The 10356-nt window shown below is 49.8% G+C and overlaps 1 protein-coding gene across 1 annotated transcript in view; it reads right to left on the bottom strand.

The window, feature by feature from the left end:
• LOC119465769 (hemocyte protein-glutamine gamma-glutamyltransferase-like) overlaps positions 1-10356 on the bottom strand; it is a 48865-nt gene that overhangs the window by 12143 nt on the left and 26366 nt on the right. The window contains exons 8-10 of the mRNA XM_037726230.2: positions 8125-8228; positions 6641-6815; positions 5731-5807 (exon numbers count right to left, since the gene is read on the bottom strand). Coding sequence (XP_037582158.1) covers positions 5731-5807; positions 6641-6815; positions 8125-8228 — 356 coding nt within the window. The remainder of the gene's footprint in view (positions 1-5730; positions 5808-6640; positions 6816-8124; positions 8229-10356) is intronic.

Raw genomic sequence — 10356 nt, 5'->3', positions numbered from 1 at the left:
CGTCATATGCGGGCAAGTTACGCCAATGCTGATCGCTGTGAACGCGCCGAGCGGGCCATTCAGTCACGCATCCAAATGCCCAACGAAAGTGTGATGATGTACGTTGAGGACATGACGCGCCTCTTTCGTCGAGCTGACCCGGACATGGCAGAAGATAAGAAGCTCCGCCACTTAATGCGAGGGGTTAAGGAGCAGCTTTTCGCTGGCCTTGTTCGGAGTCCCCCGATGACTGTGGCCGAGTTCTTAACGGAAGCCACGACAATGGAAAAAGTGCTTCAGCAGCGGTCAGCAGTGTACGACCGGCAAATCAGCGTCGCGTCATCGATGGATCAGATCGGAGCTGCCGGAGGTAGCATCAACATCGACTCCCTCTGTGACCTCATCCGATCAGTGGTACGCGACGAGCTGCAAAGAATCCACTGCCCGCCTCAACCTACTGCGGGATCCATATCCAGCCTCATCAGGAACGAGGTGCAGCATGCTCTGCAAGTCCCGCTTGCCAGGGAGGTCACACCACCTGTGCCGACAGAGCTTCGGCGCGCATCATACGCGGAAGCTGCGAGCCGGTATATTCCTGCTTCTCCGCGCTTCGTGCGCCCCACGCCTCACGATACACTTCCATCAGTGCACCCGATCCAGCACTTGGAGAACCGCCAACCACTTCAAAGAAAATCGGACGTCTGGCGCACACCGGACAGGCGACCGCTGTGCTATCACTGTGGCGAAGCCGGACATGTATACCGTGAATGCCCGTATCGCCGCCTTGGACTTCAGGATTTTGCCGTCGACTCTCCAAGGCCAAGATTCGGCGAAAGACCAAGAGCCATTGAGGAATACCTGTCCCAACAGCGCATGCCACTGCCCTTGCGACGGCAGTCACGGTCACCGTCACCGAGACGATTTTCCCCAAATTCCCGGAGCTTCCCAGTGGCGGCGCAGGGGCGTTCGCCAAGCCCTAGACGGGAAAACTAAAGACAGCGACCTTCGGAGGCGAGGCCGCTGATAATCGACGCGAGCAAGGCCTCCCAGCGACGCGACCAGATACCAGCAGTGATTCGACGACAACAACTGAACTAGGAAGCCGACTGTCTTTGGATATACCTGTGGTGCTCGACGGTCACCATGAAGTCAGTGCGTTATTGGACACAGGGGCTGATTACTCGATCGTGAGCCGAAAACTAGCGACACACCTGAAGAAAGTAGTTACGCCTTGGTACGGAACACAAATTCGTACTGCCGGCGGACATGTAGTCACCCCACTTGGTATATGCATACTCCGAGTTGGCATTCGTGGACGTACGTTTCTCTCCAGTTGCCTTGTACTTCACGAATGTTCCAGAGACATCATCCTGGGAATCGACTTTCTACGGGAATATGGCGCTATTATCGACCTGCGGGACCTTCTCGACAGAAAGAGCAGCAGACAAAACCGACGACAGCCATCTCAGCACGTTTCGCGTTTATGCCGACAGCGTCGCGTTACCCCCGCGTTCGAGTGTCCTCGTTGATGTCGTGTGTGACAAGTTACGTGATGGTGAGGCAGTCGCTGAAGGCAACATGTCGCTCTTGCTCACACTAGGTCTCTGCGCCGCTCGCAGCCTCGTCACGCTTCGTGACGGACGTTCTACGCTGCTTGTGACGAATTTTAGTAATGAGCACCGTCACCTTTTTCGTCGCACTGCCATCGCTTTCGCCTACCCCATAACAGAGACTGCTGAATGTTTTACGTCTGCATCACTGGACAATGCGCTCCAATCGACACCGGGGGCTGCGACGGCATCACTAGGCAAAGTCGACATTAATTCGACTCTACCGGAGGAACAACAAATAGCACTGCATGAATTGCTGCTTCAATTCCAAGAATGTTTCGCCTCGTCCTCTAAGGTGCGTCAGACGCCCATCACGAAACACCGAATCATTACGTATACCGACGTCTCGCCCATAAAACAACAGCCTTACCGAGTTTCGGCCAAAGAACGGGACGCGATACATACGCAAGTCGAAGAGATGCTTCAGGACGATGTTATACAGCCTTCCAAAAGTCCCTGGTCATCACCGGTCGTCCTCGTGAAGAAGAAGGACGGAACGCTACATTTCTGCGTTGACTACAGGCGGCTAAACAACGTGACTAAAAAAGACGTCTATCCACTGCCCCGAATCGATGATTCACTCGACAGACTGCGACGCGCCAAGTATTTTTCATCTATAGACTTGAAAAGCGGATACTGGCAGATTGAAGTTGATGAACGAGATCGCGAGAAAACTGCCTTTGTTACACCGGATGGCCTGTATGAATTCAAAGTGCTCCCTTTCGGCTTGTGTTCTGCACCTGCGACATTCCAGAGAATGATGGACACTGTTCTCACCGGTTTGAAGTGGCATACTTGCCTCGTTTATCTTGACGTCGTCTTTTCGGCGACCTTTGAAGAACACCTGAATCGTCTGAAGACTGTGCTGGACGCCCTCCGCGCCGCTAACCTCACGCTGAAGCCAGAGAAATGCCACTTCGGTTATAAAGAACTTAAGTTTCTCGGCCATGTCGTGAGCGCGGATGGCGTTCGGCCTGACCCTGACAAGACCACCGCCGTAGCCTCGTTTCCTGTTCCCCGTGACAAGAAAGCAGTCCGTCGCTTTCTAGGGCTCTGCGCATACTATCGCCGCTTCATCGCCAATTTTTCTAGGATTGCCGAACCTCTGACTCGCCTCACACGAGAAGATGTACCATTTGTCTGGACTGAAGAGCAGGACGCGGCTTTCACCGAGCTGCGGGAGCGTTTGCAGACACCACCAGTTCTTGCTCACTTTGACGAGGACGCTGATACTGAAGTCCATACCGACGCCAGCAACGTGGGTCTTGGCGCCATCCTGGTCCAACACCAAGAGAGCACAGAACGCGTGATAGCTTACGCCAGCCGTACTCTTTCACGCGCAGAAGCAAACTATTCCACCTCAGAAAAAGAGTGCCTTGCAGTGGTATGGGCGACCATGAAGTTTCGGCCTTACCTCTACGGTCGCCCCTTCAAAGTAGTGACCGACCACCATTCATTGTGCTGGTTGACCAATATACGAGACCCCGCTGGGCGACTCGCACGATGGAGCCTTCGTCTGCAAGAATTCGAACTGACCATCGTATACAGATCAGGCCGCAAGCACGAAGATGCGGATTCGTTGTCGCGTGCACCCACCGATGTTTGTGATCCGGCCGCTGAGGATGACAGCGGATTCCTTGGGGCCCTCACCGCAACGGACTTGATTGCACGACAGCGCGAGGATGCCGAAATCCGCGCAATCATCGAAAACCTCGAAGGACGCAACTCTCCCATACCTCGACGCCTTTCTCGCAGTCTCTCGTCCTTCTGCCTTCGAAGTGGTGTCCTATATAAGAAAAACTCGAACAGCAACGGCAAACCCTACCTTCTCGTCATCCCTGCTGACATGCGCGACGACATTCTTCTTGCCTGCCATGACGAGCCCACATCTGGTCACTTAGGCTACTCACGAACTCTCGCCAGAGTTAAACAGGCGTACTACTGGCCCAAACTTTCTACATCTGTAAAGCGCTACGTCAAGAGTTGTCGTGAATGTCAACGCCGCAAATCCCCGCCACTGAAGCCCGCGGGGCTGCTGCAACCAATCGCACCACCCAGGGCCCCATTCGATCAAATAGGAATGGATTTACTCGGGCCTTTTCCACTATCATCAGCCGGGAACAAGTGGATCGTAGTCGCCACAGACTACTTAACCAGATACGCCGAGACCAGGGCTCTACAACGCGCTACGGCTGCCGATGTTGCCCAGTTCTTTATAGACCAGATCGTTCTTCGACATGGAGCCCCGTCTTACGTGATCACTGACAGAGGCACAGCTTTCACGGCCCAGCTGATTGACGACGTATTCAAGCTAAGCTACACGAGCCATCGCAAGACCACTGCATATCATCCGCAGACCAACGGGTTGACGGAACGATTGAACAAAACCATCGCCGACATGTTATCCATGTACGCCGATGTACAGCACAAGACGTGGGATCAGGTTCTACCGTACGTAACATTTGCGTACAACTCTGCCATCCAGGAGACGACGCGATTCACGCCGTTTCGTCTTGTCTATGGACGTAAGGTTCAGACCATGCTGGATGCGATGCTTCCACACGATTACGACGCGCCGCTCACCCCTGACGCTGAGCAATTTACGCAGTACGCCGAAGAAGCTCGCCAATTGGCACGCCTACACATCACTCAACAGCAGAGTGTAGATGCCCGCCGCTACAATCTTCGCCATCGCCAAGTGCAATACCACCCGGGTGATCAAGTTTGGGTGTGGACGCCGGTGCGCCGCCAGGGGTTGTCAGAGAAACTGCTCAGTCGCTACTTTGGACCCTACAAAGTGCTGCGTCGCGTTAGTGACGTGAACTACGAGGTTCTCCCGGATAGTGCCATATCACCCCAGCGTCGAAGGCACCACTCGGAGATTGTGCACGTTGTCCGACTCAAACCTTATTTCGCGCGATAGTGTGACAGCGTCTCAACTTTATGACGTACTTTATTTTTCTCTCCCTCGCCCCCCACTTGTGCATACTTTAGGTTCATTCCCTTTTTTTTCTTTCCCTCTACCTACGTCGACTAGCGCTAGCATCGGGACGATGCCCTTTTTTTTTCACAGGGGGAAAATGCCACCAGGTCACGACGAGCTGCGGCGAGCGCGAGCCAGTATTCAGGCAAGGAGAGAAGAAGAAGAGGTTTTTCGTTTTTTTGGGGTCAGCCATCTTCCTGGCTAGTACTCGTCTCTGCCGGTGCAGTACTTCTTGCTCTGAAGGCCTTCTGTTGCACGTGACAATATATATATGAAGGAAGTATTTCTTCGGATCCGGTGTTAAGAAATTAAAAGAAGTGCAGGCGCACGTAGAAAATCACAAACATTTTAATTTCGACGTTTCGGCCGGGGTCGGGCCTTCATCAAGAGTGCGATTACAAGCACACAGAGTTCAATTTATACATTGACTCATGTCAAACTCAACGGAAATAAGAGAGAGAGAGACATCAACGTGATTACAAACTTGCGCGTGCATACAGTTTCGGGAACAAAGAAAGAGAGTCGGTACCTGATTTATGACCACAAGCACGTGTACATTTAGTGACGTCATTCATACCAACATGTACTTTCACTCTCCCTCTCCTATTTCCGTTAAGTTTGACATGAGTCAATGTACATGTTGGTATGCATGACGTCACTAAATGTACACGTGCTTGTGGTCCTAAATCACGCACCGACTCTTTTTCTTTGTTCCCGAAACTGTATGCACGCGCAAGTTTGTAGTCACGTTGATGTCTCTCTCTCTCCTACTTCCGTTGAGTTTGACATGAGTCAATGTACGTGTTGGGATGCATGACGTCACTAAATGTACACGTGCCTGTGGTCAAAGACCAGGTACCTTTTCTTCTTCTTTTTTTTATTTTTTTTTTTGGTTACAGAGAAAATATATAAATTGAGCTCTGTGAGCTTGCAATAGCACTCTTGATGAAGGCCGGACCCCGGCCGAAACGTCTAAATTAATGTTTTGTTTTTTCTACGTGTGCCTGCATTTCTTTTAATATATATATATATATATATATATATATATATATATATATATATATATATATGTCTCTGTGTGAAATTTTCTCCATAGTGGAATCCTCTTTGTCTGCATGTTTGTACACATCGAACACGTCAGTGAGTCGACCTACTTACGTCGCCTTTTGTAGTTGTGAGTGATATCTTCAAGCATCCCGGTTCCCATGGCCTCGGTGGCAATGAGCTTGCCGCACCTGCACGCACAAAGTTAAAAGGATGGAGGACGGATAGTTGTCTGATTTTGTGAGCAATAAAATGAGTTTTATAGAGGTTTCCAAGGAATAAGTTTATCAAACATTAAGCGGGGAACCGCTCAAGCATATTTCATTTCAGTTTTAATTGATTTATAGCGTATAAAATCCTAACGCAACACTGGGGTTTATAAATACCGTAGCGGAGAACGGCGGGTTAATGACGACGACAAGGGTTTCTTTGAGAAGCATACTAAGGAAAGGAAATACAGCGCGCCGACCAAAGTGGTGCTGTCAAAGGGGTTAGACGAGCCGGCTTCCGCACGAAAGCCTTGTTCAGTTGAACAAGGCTTCCACGTTACGGCTTCCACGTGGAAGCCGGAACGTCTAACCCTGTATACCTTAAACTTGGAGGACGCTTAAGCCTCGCCCTTAAGAGTGGGACGCGATAGCATTCAAAGATTCCTGACTGCTTCTCACGCTTCCCGGCAACTGCAACTTATGTAACCGTAATGTTTACCGGGAAACGCTGGCGGCGAACGCTACGTACGAAGGCAAGCTTTCTGGTAGAAACGCGGCCTCTTGCGTCGGCCGATCCTGGAGGATGTGCACAGCCGCACCAAAAGAATTGCAACATTTTCAGGTTTCTGTTATTGTTTCGCCCTTTTAATATTTCAGTCTGAGAAGATTTAAGACACAAGACATGCATAGTCGGTGTATTGTTTCATGACATTTGTAGGCTGTCATTCTCAAGATTCCGAGAAATAACTTTGTCAAGTATCTAAGAAAAGGTATGAGCAAGATGGTCCAGATTCTGATTGAGCTGGAAGTCTTACTCGTTTTCTTGCACTTTGACGAGGCGCCATCCGGAAGGGTTACTCATGTCTGCGATGAAGTAGCGATATGTGGCCTTGACGGCGGCACGTGCCACGTTGCCGTCGAAAGGCATGTCGATCTTGTCGTCGAGCACACCTCGCACGGGGAAGGGACCCACCTCAAACAGCTGCGACTCTGATGCGGAAAGAACAAACAGCAATGGTTGTGCCACCTGCGTAGCCTAAACCCAAACCAATGAACCAATTTTAGCTAATTAATCAACAGACTGCAGTGTGAATATCTATCTATCTATCTATCTATCTATCTATCTATCTATCTATCTATCTATCTATCTATCTATCTATCTATCTATCTATCTATCTATCTATCTATCTATCTATCTATCTATCTATCTATCTATCTATCTATCTATCTATCTATCTATCTATCTATCTATCTATCTATCTATCTATCTATCTATCTATCATGAGTGATCGTCTCTGTTGACTGTAGCGAAGGCAGTCACACAGAAAGTGTTCAAGGTTCTCCTCACGCCCGCAGACATCTCACAGGTAGCGTCTGGAACACATCAAGTTTTCAAAACAACCGACTGCACTACCTGGACTTTTCGTTCCGCCTTCGAATTCCATCTAGGGTCTGCTGTGTCGGTTATGGTTAGGAGTGCTATTAAAATCGAAGCTTTTGTTTGCGAACCTCGCTGAGTTTCGTGACCCTGGCTGCTGGCCTGGCTGTTTCCTTGCCGAACAGGCCAACCAATCACAGCGGAGCATGCGGGGCGCTCGCGCGGCTGGGTTCCTTGCAGCACCACCAGATGGCGCTCGCCTCCGTGCATCCGTTTAGGCGAGCGCCATCTCGAGTTCCATTTCAAGTCTTGCGCTGTTTGCCTACAGAAATGACTCTAAAGATGAATTCACTGCTCAAACGAGTGTTTATAAATATGCTGACGACACTCACGTAATGTACCTTTAAATTCCCTTGATGTATTATCAAACAAGAAATATAAACGACGCTTTGTCGACCAACCCATATAGCACCTTTGATAATTTCTAACAACGCATCTAATTACCCCCTACACTTCTATATTTGCCCGCTAATTAGCCTTGGTATATCCGACATACCTTCGAAATTTCATTGCGCAAGTTGGAATGGCTCTCTCAATGAATAGTCGTCGACATTTGGAGTGGAAGTTTGGAGCTGAGAAAGTCTATATAATCTCCCAGCCTTTCCTTCCTTCCCTGTCTCACTCTCTCTTGGAACTGACATTACGTCACGGTATTTAAGCTCAAAAACAGCTTAATTGAAAAAAAAATTAAACGCCACGTTAATGATGGTTCTCTCTATTTCCACACCTTTGCGCCTCCGTACCGTAACATATACGCAACAGTGCAACACAGTGTGCATTATTTGAGGCGGCGGGATAACGGAACTGCTCATAATAGCCTTCTTCAGTCTCATTACTGTACATGCTGCGACATATGCTTACGCATACTGAGGCCTTGAGGGGTTCCGTCGAGCACTTGCCAACCATCATAGCCACCCGGGAGGTCTGGTCTTCTCATCCACCCTTCATTCCAAACGTGGTAGTTCCTATAATAAACAATAGAAGACGTAAAATACACCACCAAAGAGAGAGAGTATGAGAATGGGAAAGGGCGTGCATTGGCAGGAAGAGCTAAGGGGCTGGCCTCAGAAACGAGCCTCTGTCCTGTTGTCAGCCAGAGGCATCCCACTCCCTACTTCTTCGTAAGAGAGCGTGTGTAGCATACGAAGATGTTGCCCGTAACTATACTACGTTTGATACTTCGCGTGCAATGCTGTGGAAGTTGGGCAAAATGTTCGGTAACCAGAATTCGACACTCCGCGCGTTCCGTCTATGCTTCGCTGCGCGCGAACATGCACGTGAGGATGCCCCAACGGGCTGCAAGTAAATAAACCCGAAAAGAAAAACATCGACAAACAAATCGATCTAAAACAACGTATTAGATGCCGTACAAATACATGGTTTGTTCCTTTTTAAAGAAAATTTACTTAATATACTTAATGTAAATAAAGAACAGTTTCCCCTAATTCCGTGTTGTCTCATTCAACTTACCCCTCCCCTGTGCAGTGCTGTTGAGACGCCCTCGCGCGACATGCAGTTACGGCGCTGTAGTTTTCTCTTCCTGTCCACTTAAGAATCCCTTCTCCCCTCGCGTGTCTCCGTGACAGAGCATCGTCGTCTGCTTTAAAATATTCAGCGACACAACAGGCATGTGTTTCACTCCGGTACCACATTATTGTGAAGCAGAGTAGATGCTCGCATCGCCCTTGCCACCCGTGGAAGTGCGCGATCCTCATACAACGTGTGTTGCCGTGCGCCGACATCGAACCGAAACCAGTTGAATCATTGTCCTGGAATCATGGGCCGGTATAATATAGCGACTCCTTGCGCTCGATTCTATGCCACACTTATCATGCACCGTTCACGGCCGGCTGATCTTGTTGATAACGCGGGCCGAGCGCCACCACGGACCGCGCACTGACGAAGCGCCACAAGGTGTGACATTGACGTAGAATCGTTGCACCATTCTGGACCTGATGCCCTATTGCCCGGGACCTCCCCCAGTAGCACAGCGAAACCAACGATGTATCAGCGCAATGCCCCCGCAACGTGAGCTGGGCTCCATTTTGATCACCACTGGGGCTTGTCTATGGAGCGTAAAATTTATTAAATCCATTTCTATGCTTATACTCAACGAGGAAACCCGTCCGTCCTTCACCTGAGACGATCGCTTTCAAGATAGGGCCCGCAGCAGCGAGCGAATTCACCTTCGTGCTGCCTCTCGCTTTAACGCCGACTAAGCGGCGTCCCCATTGCAGATTGCGTCCCCGTGCGTCTTGCTTCAACGCGAGCTAAGCGGCGATAACACAGCGCGAACGAAGCTATCAGCACTCGCCGCACTCTGTCCCCATCGCAAATCGCTTTCAAGATAGGGCCCGTGCGGCCACGCAATACTCAGCCGCCGCCGGAGTATGGTTGATCACGGTTCATCACGGTTCATAATGGGTCGACGCGGATGGATAAGGCGCTAAAGAGCGATAACGCCTTATAACGATCGGAACGTCATCAGCGCACCTCGCGCCGCCACCTGCAGTACAGTTTGCTTGCGTCATCAATTCACCTTGCGTCGCTGTCCGCAGCAGTTCGTGTGGCCGCAGCGCTGTCGTTTATACTGGTCGGATCAAGTTTTACAACATTGATAATGACACCGGGCTGCGTGGAGATGAGCAAGTGGCACAGTGCTTACGCATACTTAGACAACTCCCAGAGGAGTTTCTGCGTGAATTTTTATAAAGTGATATCCTGTAAAAATTTCGTAGCGTGTCCATAATTGAAGGGTTGTTGCTGCCTTCCTCAGAGCACGCGCAGATATAGTTTCTTGTACCTTCCTTCTTTTTCCGCCACTGTGCGATCTTTCAGTTGACACTCGGCGTTTGTGTTGTCTTTTTTTTCCTCTCTCATTTGCCTATTTCTACGCCCAAGTTTTCAAACCATGAATCCTTACTAACATCGCTCAGCTTTATCTCGTTCCGAGTTTCATTTCTAGTACTCTGAGCAACTTTCCTTTGCACTTGTATTCGCAAAAGTGTGCAATTTTGGCTTCCTGTATTGCTGTTTGCTTAGTGCCGTGCCAGGGCGATTTCTTGCTTTCATCGGAACCGCACTGGCACGCAG

This window comes from Dermacentor silvarum, chromosome 1, assembly GCF_013339745.2.
Source record: "Dermacentor silvarum isolate Dsil-2018 chromosome 1, BIME_Dsil_1.4, whole genome shotgun sequence".
NCBI lineage: Eukaryota > Metazoa > Arthropoda > Arachnida > Ixodida > Ixodidae > Dermacentor > Dermacentor silvarum.
This window is presented reverse-complemented; position numbering and strand designations above follow the sequence as displayed.